This window comes from Podarcis vaucheri (genome assembly GCF_965113315.1).
Source record: "Podarcis vaucheri genome assembly, chromosome: Z".
Classification (NCBI taxonomy): Eukaryota; Metazoa; Chordata; class Lepidosauria; order Squamata; family Lacertidae; genus Podarcis; species Podarcis vaucheri.
In genome coordinates this window covers 43627039-43647224 of record NC_138758.1, presented here as the reverse complement: position 1 = coordinate 43647224, position 20186 = coordinate 43627039, and the positions used below count along the sequence as shown (strand labels likewise).

General features: G+C 46.4%; 2 protein-coding genes across 3 annotated transcripts in view; one reads left to right on the top strand and one right to left on the bottom strand.

Annotated features, from left to right (window-relative positions):
• Positions 1–20186, top strand: part of SLC31A2 (solute carrier family 31 member 2) — a 287433-nt gene that overhangs the window by 61456 nt on the left and 205791 nt on the right. The window lies entirely within an intron of this gene.
• The window catches only part of NIBAN2 (niban apoptosis regulator 2), a 100605-nt gene that overhangs the window by 45880 nt on the left and 34539 nt on the right, over positions 1–20186 (bottom strand). Inside the window, exon 2 of the mRNA XM_082208880.1 lies at positions 7405–7535. Within this exon, the coding sequence (XP_082065006.1) occupies positions 7405–7535 (131 nt within the window). The remainder of the gene's footprint in view (positions 1–7404; positions 7536–20186) is intronic.

The following is a 20186-nucleotide window of genomic DNA, read 5'->3' as shown; positions in this document are numbered from 1 at the left end:
ACAGCATACAAATCAATATGGCAACCCCTCCCCTGCCTCAAACAAATCTCACTGCAGTCAACTAAAGGCAACCAACCATGCCATGCCCCACCAAACCTCTCTCACTTCCAATGAAAGCTAATAAATGAATAGAAAGAGAACCTACCCAACTGATGATGACACAAAAACCTCACACATACACTAAGTAAAAGAACATACGTTTACCACCACTCCCTCCCCCCTCTTTTCTCCCCCAACCTTAAACTATGTGCAAAATTAACATCGCACATGGAATGAAACTGATTTGTAGAAAAGACTCTACAACCTGAAAATAGAGGCAATGCATGCACTTTTGTAACCCAATAAAATCTTTAATAAAAACATTTTTTAAAAAAAGTTTGCCTTGCTAGTCACTTGTCCATCGTGCTTGGGGTTAACAGGGAAATGTAATGAAAAGTGTGGGATGAATGAATGATTGACAGGAAGATGTATAGACATGCCCCACAAACAAATAAGAAAGAATGCTCAAGAAAGACTGAACATAGCCCTCAATGCACAAAGCCTTCGTGGTCACTCAAGAACGGTTAGATCAGATCTGGGGTCTGGCTGGTTCAGCCCCATCATTTACAGAACTGTTGAGTGAACTGTGTTTCCACCCACTCCATCTTTTTGTAAACTTTGAGGTTTGTTGTTGTTATTGTTATTTATAATCAAGCACTGTATAAATTTTATGAAACGAAAACAACAACATATCCCTTCAAGCTACACTCCAAAGTTAAGGGGACGACTGAATATGCTTAGCAAATGTCAAGACAATGCAAAGGAAGCACATCTTCACGCAGCTCAGATTTAAAATACAAAACACGCTTCCATACAAGGCAGTGATGTACAGTGGCACCTCTGGATGTGAATGGGATCCGTTCTGGAGCCCCGTTTGCACCCTGAAGCGAACACAACCCACGTCAGTGTGTGCCGCGATTCGCCTCTTCTGGACATGACATAATTTTGAGCGTCTGCACATGCGCGTGATGTCATTTTGAGTATCTGCGCATGCGCAAGCAGTGAAAACCGGAAGTAATGCGTTCTGTTACTTCCAGGTCGCCGCGAAGCGTAACCTGAAAATGCTCAACCTGAAGCATATTTAACCCGAGGTATGACTGTATAGCTTTAAGAGAGGATTGCACAAATTCACGGAGAACAAGGCTATTGGTATGGCTACTAGACACTGCACTGACAATTTTGTGGATGCCTGGGCACCCACCACCCTGCAGAGACGGTGCCAGCCATGATGGAGATACTGTCTCCATGGTCAGAGGCAGCCATGCTTCTGAATACCAGTTGCTCCAACAGGAGAGGAGAGTGCTCTTGTGTTCAGCTTACAGAGAACCCAGTCTGAAACCTTGGACAGCTGCTGCCAGTCAGTGTAGTGTAGACAATGCTGACCTAGAAGGGCCAACAATCTGAGTAAGTACAGCTTCCTATGTTCCTACAGTATGACTAAGATTTGATTGAAGCTTTTAGGGTGCTTGCTCAATGGTAGAGCACCTTTTCATTCATTCAGCCTTTATTGGCACAATTTAGACATCAGAATCATAAAAGAGAGGGAGAGGGGGGGAAAACACCTATCCATAAAGCACTGGTAATCCAGTCATATTAAAGACATAAAACATATAAAAGACTCAGTAGCCACCATTAAGTTTTAAATTTTACTTTAAAAATCTTGGCTAAATATCCTGAAACAATCTCAGTAGTTTTGGGTATATCATCCCTCAACAGATACTGGATTACAGGTTCTTAAACTTCAAGGGAACCACAAGTAGGTCTCTCTGAAGAATATCGAAGAGAAGGCAGTCCAAAATTATACGGTATATTGTATCCAGTGTACTCATACCGAGTAGCATAACAACCTGCAACGGCGCCTAGAGCAGACCTAAGCTTTTTTTAGGGCAGTCGCCAAATTTCCATAGCTGCCGATTTCTACCACCCCTTGCAGCACCCTACAGACCCCTGTGCCACTTTGCATGTAGAAGGTCCCAGCTTCAATACCCAGCACTGCCAGGTAAGTCTGAAAGAGGTACTGTCCTAAAGCCTGGAGAGCTGCTGCCAATCAGTGCGGTCATTATTGAGCTAGACAGAGCAATGGCCTGACTCAGTATAAAGTGGTACCTTGAGTTACAGACACTTCAGGTTACAGACTCTGCTAACCCAGAAATAGTACCTTGGGTTAAGAACTTTGGTTTAGGATGAGAACAGAAATCTCTCGGCGGTGGCGCGGTAGCAGCGGGAGGCCCCATTAGCTAAAGTGGTGCATGCTCTAGTTATCTCCCGCTTGGACTACTGCAATGCGCTCTACGTGGGGCTACCTTTGAAGGTGACTCGGAAGCTGCAATTAATCCAGAATGCGGCAGCTAGACTGGTGACTGGGAGTGGCTGCTGAAACCATATAACACCGGTCCTGAAAGATCTTTATTGGCTCCCAGTACGTTTCCGAGCACAATGCAAAGTGTTGGTGCTGACCTTTAAAGCCCTAAACGGCCTCGGTCCTGTATACCTGAAGGAGTGTCTCCACCCCCATCATCCAGCGCTGAGGTCCAGCGCTGAGGTGAGGTTACAGAGAACCAGGCAGAGGACCTTCTTGGTAGTGGCACCTGCCCTGTGGAACACCCTCCCTGCAGATGTCAAGGCAATAAACAACTATATTACTTTTAAAGGACAACTGAAGGCAGCCCTGTTTAGGGAAGTTTTTAATGTCTGTGATGCTGTATTGTTTTTAATATTCAGTTGGAAGCTGCCCAGAGTGGCTAGGGAAACCCAGCTAAATGGGCAGGGTATAAATAATAAATTATTATTATAAAGTGGTACCTCAGGTTAAGAACAGTTTCAGGTTAAGAATGGACCTCCAGAACGAATTAAGTTATTAACCTGAGGTACCACTGTAAAGTACATCTCCCTATGATATTTGAGTCAAGTTACTATCCCTAGCCAGCTTGTCAGTGCTGCATAGTAATTGAGTTAACTATTGTTGTAAGGAACAATTAGATGGGTGTATGCATCATTCTTTCTTTACAAAAGTCTTTTACAGGCCACCACGCAAGCCTCAAAAGGCCCCCCCAAGGCAGTTCTCAACATTCAAAATGAAAATTAAAGACACGAACCATAAAATCAGAAAGTAATTAAACCGAGCCCAGAACCATCCACAACTGGCTGTAATAAAAAGGTATTTCAACTGCCCTGCCTAAAACATACACACACATACACACTGAGCATGGGGCCAGTTGAATCTCCCCTGGGAGCAGGCTTCTACGAATGGAGTGCCACAACATAGAAGGCTCTGCTCCATGTCCCAAGCAAAGGTACCTCTCCAGGTGTTAGGATGTGGAGCAGCACTTCTGAGAATATACGCAGTCACCAGGCAGGTTCATACAGAAGGAGACAGTCATTCACAGTATCCCGGTCTCAAAATGTTCATGGCTTTAGGTAATGAGCAGCACCTTGAACTGGAGTGAACTGGGATCCAGTGCAAACCAAAGGAAACCAGAATGACCTGGCTGTGCTCTAGAAGGCTCTTCCCCTCCTCATCTGTCAGAAAGCAGCCTAAGGCACGCCCCCGAGTGGTGACCCCGGGGGAGCTCCAAGTTGATGTGCATCAGCAGGACTCCCCCTACTGGTGGTTAACCCTTCCTGGACTTCAAGCAAACAGGCTGAAGCCTGATAGTCGGTTAGGACCAATGCCTAAGCCAATACTGCTCATCACCTGTAACCAATAAAGCTGTGGCCAATTTTAGCCCATTAACCTAAAATAACTGTCTCATGCATCTTTATTCCTACTGGGGGGAGGCAGGAAATCGCCCTGCAAACTCATCCTCAGTGCCCCCTACTCTACACTAGAAAAAGCATTTTTCAGAACAGCCCACTAAAGAAGATAGCAACACGATAATATTCAAAATCGGAACAATGAATTCCACATTTATTCAAAATCCCATTAAAACTGTTTAGTTTAATTAATTCAGCAAAATTAACTAGGTCCAGTGATACCAGCTTTCCCGGGCCTGACAGTCATTTACACCTCCAGCCCTGCCCTCTGCCACCCTTAGTGCCCCCAAGGGGTGGTATCCCCCACTTTGGGAATCACTACTGTAGAGCATTGGGAGCAGGGACAATATAGGAACATAAAAAGCTGCCTTATGCAGGGCCACATCAAAGGCCCATCTAGCTCAGCATTCCCTACACTGGCTGGCTTTCCAGGGTTCCTGATAGGGTTCTCGCCCAGCCTGGCACCTTCTGCATGCAAAGCAGCTGCCCTACACCACTGAGCTTCAGCCCTTCCCCACAAACATAGAAAGTTGCCATCTACTGTCCCATATAGCTCAGTATTGCCTACACAGACTGAGAGCAGCTCTCTAGGATTTGAGACTTTGGTGTCTCTTCTAGCCCTATCAGGAAGTGCTGGGAACTGGACCTGGGGACCCTCTAAATGGAAAGCAGATGCCATAACAACTGAGCTGCACACCACTGCCCAGAACGAGCCCCTTTCACCAGCAAAAAAACCCCCTGCATCTACACCAGGCTTCCTCAACCTCGGCTCTCCAGTTGCTTTGAGACTACAATTCCCATAATCCCTGACCACTGGTCCTGCTAGCTAAGGATCATGGGAGTTGTAGGCCAAAAACATCTGATGGGCTGAGGTTGAGGAAGCCTGATCTACACGTATTTCCCAGGAGGCTAACAGAAGTCACGTCAGGTAACACCATTCACACCTCCCCCCCCCCGCACTCCCAACACAACACTCCCAGAGGCTTGTCTGTCTATCACCAGCATCTTCCCTTGATTCTCACAAAGTGCGCCAAGTACATGATGGCTCAGGTTTGTTCCATTTTCCCACCCCCCTCTTCCTCTCCTGAGTGCTATTTGCAGAGGTCTCTGTGTAAAATTAAACTGAGGACACTTTAGCGTACAATGGCTCATTAACCACTTTGGCTGCCTGCCAGGAAGGGGGTTCGGAATGAGAGAGAGAGAGAGAAGAGAAGAGAAGAGAAGAGAAGAGAAGAGAAGAGGCAGCCATCAAAAGCCAGTTGTAATAACATCAACAAGGCCAAGAAGCAGCTAATTGTGGGGAGAAGGGGAATGGGAAGAGAAATTTCTAGCTGTCGTCAAAAGTGTCTGAATGGGGGGAAACTGACACAGGCGAAAAGTAACATAAAATTGTGGACTAATATATAAAAAAAGTTATAGGCTACTTCACATTCCATTCAGCCCCGTTTGTGCTGTTTTTCTCTTGGTTTAAAAGGAGTGCTTTTGTGCATGTGGTTTTCCATATGTACACACACCTGCACTACGTCATGGGCTTTACATGCACTGCATCATGGCCATCCATTGAATGGGGGTAAAGGGAGGTAGCTTTCCCACCGTGAACGATCCATAATCCCCAGACTTCCAGATTTCATTCTTTTTTAAAAAAACCCAACAACCCTGAGATATGTGACAAAATGTACAGGCACTACTTCACTCTCTCTCTCTCTCCCTCGTGCATGTGTTTTCAGTATTTTACTTTGTGCCCCACCCAGTTAAAAATCCCTGCCAACACCTATAAGCATCACAGCAAAGTGATGGCAGCACCTGCAGTCTCCTAGGCCACCGAAAGATCTCATCTTCACTCCTTCCCCAGAGCTAGGCAGAGATATTACTTGTGCTGGATCAGGGCAAAGGCTGATCTGGTTCAGCATCCTGATCTCACAGTGGCCAACTAGATGACCCAAAGGGAAGCTTGCAGGCATTTTATAACTAAGGATTAGATCCCTCAAAGTGGTCACCTTGCATGATTTGAAACGAGTATTAGACAAATTCACAGAGGCCATCAGCGACTACTAGCCACAATGGCTATGTTCTCCCCTCCACTGTCAGAGGCGGTCTGCCTCTGAACACTGGTGCTGGGAATCACAAATGGGAAGAGTGGCTATTGCATTCATCTTCTGCTTGTGGGCTTTCCAGAGGTATCTGGTTGGCCTCTGTAGGAACAGGGTGCTAGAGTAGACTGAGGTACTGACCTGATCCAGCAGGGATCCTGCTATGCTCTTTTGTCAAATGCGCAAAGTTTACCCCTTGAGAACAACCAGCTCCACTCTGCGAGGTAAAATAAATGTGAATTTTATAGCCGAATGGGGACTTGAACCTGGCCCTCCTCTAACCAGAATGCCACACTGGGAAGGAACATCCAACACATCTGAATCAAAGAGTCAAAATGGCACTGGGCTGAACCGCTGGTTCACAACCGACACATACATATTAATAAACAGTAGTGAGCGTTTCTGTGGGATTTTGAATGCTCAAAAGACTTCACAACTGCCCTATAAGGTAGGCCAACATTAGTATCACAATATTGCAGTCAGGAGGCTGAAGCAAAGAGCTGGCAGTTTGCCTAGAGCAAGGATGTGGCCCTCCAGATGTTGTTGGACTACTTTTCCCATCATCCCTCACCACTAATCAAGCTGCCTGGGGCTGATGGGAGTTGGAGACGAAAACCTTATGAAGTGCCACGGGTCCCCCATTCCTTCACCAAAGCCTCCTAGCAATTGCAAATACAAAGGGACTGCTCAATCTATGAGCCTCCATATCTCATTGAGGATGGTAGACAGGAAGAGACAGCATTTTGTTTTGCTAACCCTAGGCTAGAGATGGGGAACTCCAATCATCCTTGCTGGCTGAGGCTGATGGAAGCTGCAGCCCCTCAGCAACTGAAGAGCCACAGGTTCTCCATCTCTGCCATAGTTTATGTTCAAGAAGCTTCCACTTCCAAAGTTAGGACACTTCAGCTAATGTATGGCCAAGGTCTGCTTCTCTGCAACTGCCCCCATTTAATTAAAGTCCTGTCTGCTGGGGCAGCGGAGCACGAGCCTTGCTCCATCTTCTGCTCTTCAGATATTTGGGGACAACTCTTATGTCTCCGCTTAATCTGATCTTCTCTAGACCAAACATATTAAGCTTTCCTTTCAGCACTTGGTTTCTCAGGCTCCTCGCCATCCTCCTCACGCTACTCTGGTGACCTCCTTAGAAGGCAGCATCCAGAACTAAATAACAGTATTCCAGATTTCACCCGACAAGTACAGAATAGAACGGAGCTACTATTCTCACTATGCTTTCATCAATGCAGCACACTTCTTTTATTTTATTTATTAAATTTCTATGCCCCCTTCATCCAAGGATTATGAGGGGCTTACAGTATAAAAGCACAAAAACACAACGTGACATTTGCCTTTTAAGTAGCTGCCTCACTGCTGGTTCAAGTTGTCCATTATCTTAAGGACTTCAACGCTGATGGCACAAAAACTAGATGCATCTACATGCACCCAACTTATAAAACTACTGTCTTTTTGAGCAGTGACACTGTTGGTGGTCAATCCCTGCCCTCAAATATTTCAGTCCACTTACCTTGCGACGCAGTAGCTGAGCCTGGGGTCCGCCACTGCCTTCAATTTCATACCGGACACTGTTGAAGAGGGAGACACCATACTGTTCCTCATAGAACTGGCAAAACTCAGCCAGGACCTTGCCAGTCTTTTCTGGAAGTTAAAGAAACACATACAGATATAACAGCAGAAATACAAAAGATCAACCCTTTTGCGGGTTGTGGGGAGATGATCTGGTTCTTGGCAGGAAGTGGGACAAATAGAAGCATTGGCTATGTAGCTCACATAGTGTCCTGAGGATGTTGCTACAACTCCCATCAGTCCCAACGAGCAGAGACAATGGACAAGGATGGAAATTAGAGTCCAGATACATCAAGAGGGCAAAACGTATCCCCAACCCTGTAGAGGATTCTCTTCTGCTGTTTGTTGTCGTATCTATATCTCAAATGCTCCAACCTAGCATAGATTTTGAAAAAGGAAAAGGCATGTTACACCTTTCAACATGTCATAGTGAAAAGAGGAACGTGCTTGGGGCACTGCACTTCTTTTATCAGGGATGTCCTACTTCAGGGGTCCTGGGGTTCAAGGGTGGGAGAATCCAGTGGCAGCCCTACAGCCTGAACTAGGGCCCCTTTGCAACCAGCAACGAGGTTTGGGTAACCCCTGTTATCTTTTTCAGTGGGGTTGTTTGCAACGTCTGTGCTACCGGCTCTCAAACTTTGGGATTGTTGAAATATGGGATTGTTGAAACCTCAAAAAAAATCAAAGAATTTGAGTCGTCCAACTCAAATTTGGTTTACTAGACCCAAAACGTTTAAGCAGTGTGGTTCTGGGGCCCCTCCGGGATTAGGGGCCCTGAAGCTGAAGCTTCATTAGTTTCATAGTAGATCTGCCCCTGGGAGAACCTCCAAGCCTTTCTCTTTGACCTTCTGGATTCTCTCCAGGCCACCCCTCCTCTCCCTAGGACATCCCTTCATTAGCCCTGCTTTACACCCAGAGTGTCTTTTGCCTGGCTGGAATGTTGAACCCAGACAATGCCTCTTGCTTATCTGGATGGAGAACAGAGAGGGACGTGTATATGTGCGTGTACAGAAGCTAGCCTGCTGCAGAAAGGAATTCACTTACATTAGTTGCTCCACACACTTTTGCTTCTGGCCCTACCCACCACTGGCATGTGACCATTGGAAGATTTCCCAGAAAGCAATGTGGCCCTTGAGCTGAAAAGGATTCCCCACCCCAGCTGTAGTTGGATCCTGCATAGAGCAGGGAGATGGACTAGATCAGTGATGGCCAAACTCGGCCCTCCAGCTGTTTTGACTATAATTCCCATCATCCCTGACCACTGGTCCTGTTAGCTAGGGATGGTGGGAGTTGTAGTCCAAAAACAGCTGGAGGGCCAAGTTTGACCATCACTGGACTAGGTAGTCTCTGAGAGTACCTTCTAACTCTTTGATTCTCTCCAACAGGGAAATTCTAATACCAATAGCCAATTGGGAACAGTAAGAGACAACAGGGCTTTGTTTGTAGAAAAAAAAAATTACACACACACACACAACTTCCCTATGAGATGAGTCAAAACAAGAGACTGCCTCACGCCTCAGTAAACCAAGTTCTTACGTCATGGTGAAAAGATGTCCAGCCCTGTGTTGGCCAACTTTTCCTACGGATCATGCAGTGAGTAGTTGAAGGAGGCCTGAACACCTTGAGACTTTGGGGCAGGGCAGCAGAGATCAAAAGTATTTATGTATTTTAAAAAACACATATTTATTTTAATGGCGGATGAAACTCTTCCTTTTAGTGTTATTGGACCTCGTCCATGAAAGTTAAAAACACCCCACAGCAAAGGCAGGGAGTTAAGAACCTAAGACCCCAAACCTAACCATAGTCAGCTGGGACTTCACCTGCCCATAACCTGTAGATGCAGGATGAGATGCTTTAGTGACTCTTACCAATAAATCTCTCAGAACTTCCAGGTATGGCAACAAGCACAGTTCCAAAGAGGAGAGCCAGGACAACACCTACCTGTGCTACACCTGACATCATATATGGTGCCCGATGTGAGGCAGGTAAAAAAAAGGGGTGGGGGTAGCTGCTTGGTGCTTACAGGAAGCTGGCGGAGATCCCTTTGCATTGCTGGGTTGAACTGAAACCAGCAATGCAAAGCATCGTCTGGTATTTAGGGGCAGCTAAATAATCATTATTGTTTGCTTTAAGTCACTGTGAACTTAACTACAGGTGGAAGGCCCTGCCCACCAGCTAAAATTCCCCTGGGGGGACGGGTCAGAATCTATCCTGCTTGGTTGGATCATGTTCTCCAACTGCATGCTTGCAAATGCTCAGTATTACCGTATTTTTCGCCCTGTAGGACGCACCTTTTCCCCTCCAAAAATGAAGGGGAAATGTGTGTGCGTCCTATGGGGCGAATGCAGGCTTTCGCTGAAGCCTGGAGAGCGAGAGGGGTCGGTGCGCACTGACCCCTCTCGCTCTCCAGGCTTCAGGAAGCTCTGCGCAACCCTCGGGAGACCGGCTCCGAGGGTTGCGCAGAGCTGCCTGCAGTCCCGGGATCAGCGCAGCTCTGCGCGGCCATCGGGAGCCGGGCGCGAAGTCCCGCCCCGCTCCGGATGGCGGCGCAGAGCTGCCTGCAGTCCCGGGATCAGCGCACTTCTCCCCATCGCCAGCCCCACAATCTCGGGGGACAGCGGGGAGGCAGAGCGTGCCTTCCCACTGTTCCCCGACCTGGTTCTTCCAGCCCCGCACCTGGGGGGAAAATAAATTTTTTTTCTCTTTATTTCCCCCCAAAAAAACTAGGTGCGTCCTATGGGCCGGAGCGTCCTATGGGGCGCAAAATACGGTAATACAGGTTTTAACCTAACGTGAACCCCAAATATATAATAATTCAGGAGAAATAACTATTCCTCACTAGGGGCAACAAGCAAAGGAACAGAACAGGCAACCAGAGTTTTGGACAGTCTGCTGGGTCCAACACAAGCTCCACAGAAACAGGAGCAGCACAGGTGGATGGGTGTCATGCTGCAGAACATCCCAGCAGACTGGGCCTCTTGGAGAACAGCTGCCATCTCAGATTAACTCTGCAATGAACAAACACACATACACCCTTGGGGAGGGTGGGAGGCAAGGTCTTTCGGGAACTAGATAAAAAACAGCTCCTTTCATGCTAAAGGGAGTGACCTTTACCAATACAGATTAATGGTTCGTCAAAATATGGAAATAGGCCACATACAGAATCAGACCACTGGTCCATAATGCTCAGTGCTGTCTACACTGGCCAGCAGTAGCTTTCCAACTTTTCAAACAGGGGTTGTCTCGCAGCTCAAAGAGGGCATGAACATGGGACCTTCTGAATGCAAAGAATATGCTCCACCCATGAGCTACAATGATTCCCAAGGATAAGGAAGGAATTCCAGAGAGTAAGAAAGGGGGGGGGGAGTAGGAAAAAGTAACTTTGAAATAGCATCTTTGAAAGAAGGCAGTCACATCCTGGAAGTGCCCAGCCCAGCCCCAAACAGAGCAGTTTCTTGAGCCTGAAAGGGAGATTTCATGCTGGCTCTATGTGAGCCACAGGTTGCAAAATAAAGGAACCAAACATTTTATATTCTCCTCCTCCTTCATGATTCATATAGCAAACATTTTGTGCATATTGCTTTGCAAAGTACAAGAGGGTAGATGGCTACTGCAAGAGAGTAGCAATATTCCAACATTCTACAAGTCAGACACAGGAACATAGGCATAGATCAGGTCAGGTTATTGGTCCATCTAGCTCAGTGTTGTCTATACTGGTTTCAGGCAAGAGGAGTTTCCCAGCCCTACCTGGAGATCCTATTGGGGATTGAACCTGGAATCTTCTGCATGAAAAGCAGGTGCTCTACCACCCTCTCCCCCAATCCCAAATCACGCAGCACAAATTCAGTGTGTGTGTGTGCCCATTCATCTCCCACTACAGATGCAGCTGGTGGTAAAGGTAAAGATAAAGGGACCCCTGACCGCTAGGTCCAGTCGCGGATGACTCTGGGGTTGCAGCACTCATCTGGCTTTACTGGCCAAGGGAGCCGGCGTACAGCTTCCGGGCCATGTGGCCAGCATGGCTAAGCCACTTCTGGTGAACCAGAGCAGCGCATGGAAACGCCATTTAGCTCCCCGCTGGAGTGGTACCTATTTATCTACTTGCACTCTGATGTGCTTTCAAACTGCTAGGTTGGCAGGAGCAAGGACCGAGCAGCGGAAGCTCACCCTGTTGCAGGGATTTGAACCACCAACCTTCAGATCAGCAAGCCCTAGGCTCTGTGGTTTAGACCACAGCGCCACCCGCATCCCTGCAGCTGGTGGTACTATAATAAAAATGAAGCATTCTCCCATTCTAAAAATGGCAGAATTTTAACAATAATGAATCAGAGCTGCCATCAGGAACAAGGGGAGTGTCCAGACAGGCTGTCTATTTGCACATTTGGTTGTTATTCCAGACTTTCTAGTGTGATTATCCCATTGTTTTTCTAAGCACAACAAAAATCCTGATAAGCAAATTGCACTGGGAAACATGGGTATAACCAGCTTGTTTGTATAACTTGTATGTGACTACTTCGTAAAAATCAGGGCCCAAAAAATCTATAGGAATGTTGTGGTTCAAAGCTGGAACCTACTGCTGCATCTGTGGGTACCCAAGAGCACTTTGGGCTTCAGGCTGCAAAACAGGAAGCCAACACCAGAAACACATGCACTGTGACCCCTGTAATTACAGTCATACCTTGGAAGTCGAACGGAATCCATTCTGGAAGTCTGTTCGACTTCCAAAATATTCAGAAACCAAAGCGCGGCTTCCAATAGGCTTCAGGAAGCTCCTGCAGCCAATCAGAAGCCCCGGAGGATGTTCAAATTCCAAAAATAGTTCGCAAACCAGAACAGTCATTTCCGGGTTTGCGGCGTTCAGGAGCCAAAAAGCCCGAGAACTAAGCTGTTCGAAAACCAAGGTACGACTGTATCTGTTGTTTTGCATTACAGATGACAAATAACCACGGTCTTCTCAAAAGTTTACAGTGGCCAGACAGGTGGCTCATGGGACACTCACAGAAAGTAGTACTTGAGTGCACCAGTACTTTCCCCTCCTGCAGTTTCCAGCAACTGGTATTGAGAAGCATTACTGGCCCCACGACAAAGTGAGCTCTCACTGCTCAGTCCCTGCTCCTGTCAACCTAGCAGTGGGAAGGTAAATGGCCTTTCCATGCACTGCTCTGGTTCACCAGAAGCGGCTTAGCCATGCTGGCCACATGACCCAGAAGCTGTCTGTGGACAAACGCCAGCTCCCTCGGCCTATAGAGCAAGATGAGCGTTGCAACCCCAGAGTCGTCCGCAATTGGACCTAACGGTCAGGGGTACCTTTACCTTTACAGTGGAAGTAGACTGTAGGCTTCATAGCTAGCCCATGAATTTGTCTAGTGCTCTTTTAAAGCCAGCCAAGTTATATAACAACAACAACAACTTATTATTTATACCCCGCCCATCTGGCTGGGGTTCCCAGCCACTCTGGGAGGCTTCCAACAAAATATTAAAAATACATTTAAACCTCAGTCATTAAAAAATTCCCTAAACAGGGCTGCCTTCAGATGTCTTCTAAATGTCAGATAGTTGTTAATTTCCTTGACATCTAGTGGGAGGGTGTTCCACAGGGTGGGTGCCACTACCAAGAAGGCCCTCTACCTGGTTCCCTGTAACCTCACTTCTCACAGTGAGGAAACTGCCAGAAGGCCCTTGGAGTGGGACCTCAGTGTCCGGGCAGAATGATGGGGGTGATGCTCCTTCAGGTATACTGGGCCGAGGTTGTTTGATGCCCATCCCCACATTTCATGAGAGCGTGTTCCACAGTTCTACCACATGCCATATGAAATTATTTATTTTGTCTGTTCAGCTCCACCAGACAGCCCTGAGTTCTGGTTCCCACTCATGAGAGGGGAAAAGACTCTTCCCTCAACTACCTTCTACACCCCATGTATTAGTTTATGCACCTCTTATCATGTCCCCACCCTTTAGTCATCTTTTCTCTAAGCTAAAAGGCCCCAAACGTCATACTTAATACACAGCCACAAGCTCCCTGGGACTGGCCAGACCTGATATTAACACAATGGGCATCCATCTGCCCTGCCCTGATCAACAAAGCAGTCCTCCTTCATGATGCTCTTCAGCTCCTGTTATCAGACTATTTTATTTAAGTAAATAAACCAATTAGTTAATTAAGTAATTAGTTGCGTTATAATTATCATTAGCTTGGACATGCTGACAAACCCTGACAAAAGGTACCTTGTTGAAAATTGTGGAGAGAAGGCACCGCCTAGCACACATTTATTTATTTATTTAAATTTGTACACCACTAGATTGTTTTTGAAAAAGAAAAAAACCTCAAAGCATGGAAACTTTGGCCCTCCAGACGATGCTGAACTACAATTCCCACCATCCCCAGCAAGCACAGCTAATGGCCAGGGCTCATGGGAGTTGTAGTTCAGCAACATCAGGAGGTCCAGAGGTTCCTCATCCCTGGTACAGTAGTACCTTGGGTTACAGACACTTCAGGTTACAGACTCTGCTAACCCAGAAATAGTACCTCAGGTTAAGAACTTTGCTTCAGGATGAGAACAGAAATCGCACGGCAGCGGCAGGAGGCCCCATTAGCTAAAGTGGTACCTCAGGTTAAAAACAGTTTCAGGTTAAGAACAGACCTCCAGAACTTATTACGTTCTTAACCTGAGGTACCACTGTATAGAAGACATCCATGCCTAAGATTTTCATTTTCATCCCAAGCTGAAAAAAATGAAACATTTCTTGCAATATTCAAACCCTGGTATTAAAAACGATAGAAACAGAGGAGAAAAAATAAGTTTCAACACCCAGGAATACTGTAGAAGATACTGGATTTGTTTGTTTATTAAAGGATGCACTGGCAAGAGTTTAACCAAGCACACTTGACCTCTCCATCTGCCTGCGGTTATTGTTCATAGAAAAACCACAGTAGTTTCAAGATGAAAATGCAGAAATGGCTCTTTGCTTTCAATAAAAAACAGATGGAAAAAGAAAAAGTGTGTGCGCGTGTTTGTTTGGGTGCACTAAATTCAGTGCCTGAACTACAAAACCTGCCCTTGCAGGAGGCAGTGACAACCACCAACTTTAATGGCTTTAAGGGAGAATAGGAAAAATTCACGGAAGATAAAGGCTCCTCAATGGCTACAAACCATGATGGCTATGTTCTGCCTCCCCAGTCAGTGGCAGCAATGCTTTTGGATACCAGTTGCTGGAAACCACAGAAGAAGAAGAAGAAGAAGAAGAAGAAGAAGAAGAAGAAGAAGAAGAGGAGGAGGAGGAGGAGGAGTTTGGATTTGATATCCCACTTTATCACTACCCTAAGGAGTCTCAAAGCGGCTAACATTCTCCTTTCCCTTCCTCCCCCACAACAAACACTCTGTGAGGTGAGTGGGGCTGAGAGACTTCAGAGAAGTGTGACTGGCCCAAGGTCACCCAGCAGCTGCATGTGGAGGAGCGGAGACGCGAACCCGGTTCCCCAGATTATGAGACTACCATTCTTAACCACTACACCACACTGGCTCTCACAGGAGGGGAGAGAGCTCTTGTGCAGTGATCTGAGCGGCACCTATGAGAACAGGATGCTGGACTAGATAGGCCATTGCCCTGACCCAGCAGGGCTCCTCTTAAGTTATAAAGCTTTCTCTTAAAGCAGCCCTAGTGGTGCTGTGTGTGCAGCACATTAGCTGGTCAAGAGTTTTAGACTGTTGTGGTGCACAGGTACAGGTGAAACTCGAAAAATATATGCTATATATATGCTATATATGCTATATAGTAATTTATGGACCTAATAGGTATCTAAAGCCATTCGCACATAACAAAATATGTTTTTCCCCTCAAAGTAATTGTTGAACTGAAATACAATTAAGAAGAAGTATATTAACAGTGAAATACAATTAAGAATAAGTATATTAATAGTGAAATAATTATTAAGCTCTAACTGTATGCATGTTTTATTTTATTTGTTTTTTTATCTTATATTGTGGAAATGTACATCCAGGGGGTTTTTCCCCTTTAAATTTTTGGGGGGGCTCCAAGAGTGGGCCCCTAAGCTAGAGCTTGTTTAGCTTATACATAAATCTGGCACTGAATTCACTGCTGCAAGAGGCAGTGATAGCCACCACCTTAAATGGCTTTAAAATGGGTTTAGAAAAATGCAGGGAGGATAACGCTGTCAGTGGCTATGAGTCCACCAGCAGGACATTTTCAGTTATGGCTCACTGCTTGTGAAATTCTCTCCCAAGGGAGGGCTTATCCACACTTCCTTTTGTCCCGTGCCTGGAAAGCGTGCACCCTCAGAAGTTCTCAGCTTGTCCTATGCTTTCCAGGTATGGGGCCAAGCCATTGTCTGCTTGTCCCAGTGTTTCACCCAGGAAAAAGGTGCTCTTTAGTGCTAAATCAGGGTGAACATCAACCTGCACAAAATCTGTTTGCTCTGATTCAGTGCTGATAAGCGGGTTCCTCCAGGGGATAGCGGCAGGACAAGCCACTATGTTCCACACGGTGCCATCATCAGCCTCCATTCAGCACCAAGTAAAGATCAATCTCTTCTCCAAGGCATCTGACAGATTATGATAAAGTGGGTTGTATCCACTAAAATAAATCAGCATGGCTAATTGAGGCCCATTAATTTCTATGGGTCTAATCTGAGTAGAAATTAGCTAGATACAACCCAGATTTCTGCTGCTGTTTTTTGCCGGGTTTCCTTATGGGTCATTAGAATGGTTTTATTGCAATGCATTCCTTCCATTTGTATGCTATGCCATCTGGCACTTTGTGCTTTGGAAATCACTTACAGACTCTTTTTGTAGTGACCTACTAAGAAATCAGGGACGCGGGTGGCGCTATGGGTTAAACCACAGAGCTTAGGGCTTGCCGATCAGAAGATCAGTGGTTTGAATCTCCACAATGGGGTGAGCTCCCATTGCTTGGTCCCTGCTCCTGCCAACCTAGCAGTTCGAAAGCACATCAAAGTGCAAGTAGATAAATACCGTATTTTTCGCCCTATAGGACGCACTTTTTCCCCTCCAAAAATGAAGGGGAAAATCTGTGTGCTTCCTATGGGGCGAATACAGGCTTTCGCTGAAGCTTGGAGAGCGAGAGGGGTCGGTGTGCACCGACCCCTCTCGCTCTCCAGGCTTCAGGAAGCTATCAGCAAGCCTGGGGAGTCCACAGGAGTTCCCGCAGGGCTCCCTACGCCGCGGATAGCAGCCTGCCGCCCGGCGCGCCCTTAAGCAGAGTGCCCCTTGCTTCAGGCAGACATCAGCCAGCCCCACAAGCATATACCGATGTTCTTCGACCTGGTTTGGAGGCTTATGCTGGGGAGAAGCATGCTTCTCCCCAGCACCAGCCCCACAAGCTCGGGGGACAGCAGGGAGGCGGAGCGCCGCCATACTGCTGTTCCCCGACCTGGTTTGGTTTCCCCGACCTGGTTTTTTTTTTGGGGGGGGAATAAAGGAAAAAAATTTCCTTTATTCCCCCCCCCAAAAAAAACTAGGTGCATCCTATGGGACGGTGCGTCCTATGGGACGAAAAATACGGTAGGTAGCGCTCCAGCGGGAAGGTAAACGGCGTTTCCGTGCGCTGCTCTGGTTCGCCAGAAGTGGTTTAGTCATGCTGGTCACATGACCCGGAAGCTGTATGCCGGCTCCCTCGGCCAATAAAGCAAGATGAGCGCCGCAACCCCAGAGTTGGTCACGACTGGACCTAATGGTCAGGGGTCCCTTTACCTTTACTAAGAAATCAAAGGATAATTATTATTACCATTGATTAATTCATCAGTCTAGGATCAGAGACAGTATCAGTCGCTGGGAATCACAAGTGGGGAGAATGCACTGTTGTGCTCAGGTCCAGCTTTTGGGCTTCCCAAAGACACCTGGTTGGCCACTGTGAGAACAGGGAGCTAGACGAGGCACACCTTGGGCCTGATCCAGCAGCCAGGCTCCTCTGCTTGTTCTCATGTAGTACAGCAACATCAACTAGAAGCTCAGACTAAGGGCTGCCTTGAGAAGGATTAGAATGGGCAGTGGGGGATGGGGATCTGTACCGTGGTGGGTGGGTCATCACAACTGCCAAGGGAAAAGATCTGACTCCACATGAAGTCATCTGAAACAAGGAAGCCTGGCAACCTTCAGTTCTGCTTTGTGGGAATCCCAGTCTTGCTGGCTTAGTCACAGAGCTTCTTTCCCAACTGACCTCACAGGGTGGCAAGGCAGCAGTGGGGGGTGGGGAGGCTGTGTTTTCTACTGAAAGCAGTGTGTGATTCATAGCCCAAAACTGCAAGCCACGCAGAGTATCTGAAAAGCCCAGAAGAAAGCCTTGATCCACCTCCAGGGCTGGTTATGCAAAAGAGAGAAGCACAAAACAACTGTATGCGGACACAGAACCCTCTCCCAAGGGGAATGCCGTCTGAGTGTTCCATGCCCAGCACAAGAGTTTTCTACAGAAGGTTGAGGAGGCAAGGGTTGCAAATAGCTTCCCCTCGCCTTTCAGGTTGGGAAAGGCAAAAGGTACAATAAAACTCAGGACCAGAACATTGTGTGGACTTACAGTCATACCTTGGGTTAAGAACTTAATTCGTTCTGGAGGTCTGTTCTTAACCTGAAACTGTTCTTAACCTGAAGCACCACTTTAGCTAATGGGGCCTCCCGCTGCTGCCACGCCGCCAGAGCACGATTTCTGTTCTCATCCTGAAGCAAAGTTCTTAACCCGAGGTACTTCTTCTGGGTTAGTGGAGTCTGTAACCTGAAGTGGCTGTAACCTGAGGTACCACTATATTTCCAAGACTGCAACATGCTTTTTCAGATTCTGTTTAGTCCCCTTTGCACACTTTCTCTCGTGGCAGAAAATGCGATGGGGGGGGGGCGTTTCAACATGTGCACAGTCACCAACTGAAATATAGGCTTTAGCATATCCAATTCCCCCCCCATAAATTTTTATTATTTTCTTTACACAATTAATTCTTAAAATACATTAATCAACATATAAACCTTTTTGCTCTGCAGAGCTTGCAACTCCCCTCCTTCCCTTCAGCTGGTATCCCTTATCAAATCCATTCGCGTATTTTAACTTTTAGCATATCCAAACTTTTGTGTGTACCAAGGAAAAAATATAAGCAACATCCCCACTACATACTTAGTGCAAAGGGCACTGAGTATCATGCAACTCGGCTGATTTGGGGGAAGGGCTGTAGCTTAGTAACAGAGCGTATGCTTTCCATAAAGGAGGTCCCAGGTTCAATCCCCAGCTTCTCTAGGTGGAGGTCCAGAAATGTCCAGTGTCTGAAACTCTGCAGAGTCTCTGCCTGTCAGCATACACATTGCAGTACTTAGATGGATGCAGCTGGTAGCCTATCCAGGAGCTTCCTGGGCAAGGGAGGAGGAAGGGGTGTGTGGTGGGGTGAGTAGCCCTGGGTGTCACCACTGAGGGAATGACAAAATGCTGGGCAGAACTCACCGCAGGGCTTGCAGCGCACCCGCAGGCTCTGTGCTGCCCCAAACAGTCCGCCCACCACCTCCCCCTCAGCTGTAGGGTGGCTGAGTGGGAGGAGGCAGGAAGACTCCTCAGAGGCCCCATGGAGCATCCTGCCCTGGCTGGCCTTGCCCCTGGGCACAGGGCATGTGTGCCACCCCAGGCGCCCAATCGACTTGTTCCTCCACTGTTCCTGGGTTCTTCTTTGGACAAGATATGATTACAAACCCCAGAGACCTCTCCTTGGCTGATTTTCCACATTTGGGCCTCCAAACTTTCAACACACACACACACAGAGAGATGCCAAGTCTAATAACCAGACAAGCAGGTTTGGAGGAGAGGGATTGCAGCCAAGAAAGGGAAAGAAAAAATAGCTCCTATTCCCCCTTCCCTCTCTCTCAAGAAATCATGTGAAAATGAACGTGCTCTTTAAATAGTTGCAAAGCTAGCTACAGTCAGATGATCCAGTAGCAGGGAAACCTTGGGACTTAAAGAGTTAGATGCATGAATGGTGGATGAAGCCTCAGACGACAGATGACCCCAGACTGAAAGTGGAGGAGGTTTCCTTCCTATGGACACTTGCCAGAAAACCAATAGGTCTCTCCAGGCATCCTTTATATTGTGTATTCAGGACGATCTGTGCTCATGAGGGTATTGGGGTAGTTATACATGATCCTGCTTCCTTTTTTAAAAAATGATATTTATTAAAAGTTTAACAATTACAAAAAAAGCGGAAAAAGAGACAATAAAGAGTTACAATACATCAAAAAAATAAAAAACAGAATAAAAAAAGGAATTCAACAATACAAGTCAATAAAAAGAAAAAAGGGAAAAAACAAAACACACAATACATCAAAACCAAAAACAAAAGCAGATAAAAAATTTAAAAACCAAATCCAATATTCCCAAATCTTTATCTTTCATTAACTTGTTTCATCGACCTCCTCACACCTCCCTTTTTTGTATTCTAGTTATTAATTATCTCAGCAAATCCTTTCCATCTTTCACTATATTCTGTCATTAAATTACCTTAATTTATTTTAACCTTATCTTACCATAAAAAGCCCTAAAGCTTAAAACTTATTTAGACATAATTCCTTAAAGCATTTCTACTAAAGCCAAATAGTTTCATTCCAACATTTTTTCTAACACTCATTAATTTTACAAAAATTCTCTAAATGAATTTTTAAACTTTCTTCTAATCTTCATCCATCGTCTCTTCTTCCTGGTCTCGGGTTTTGTCAGTCCTTTCTA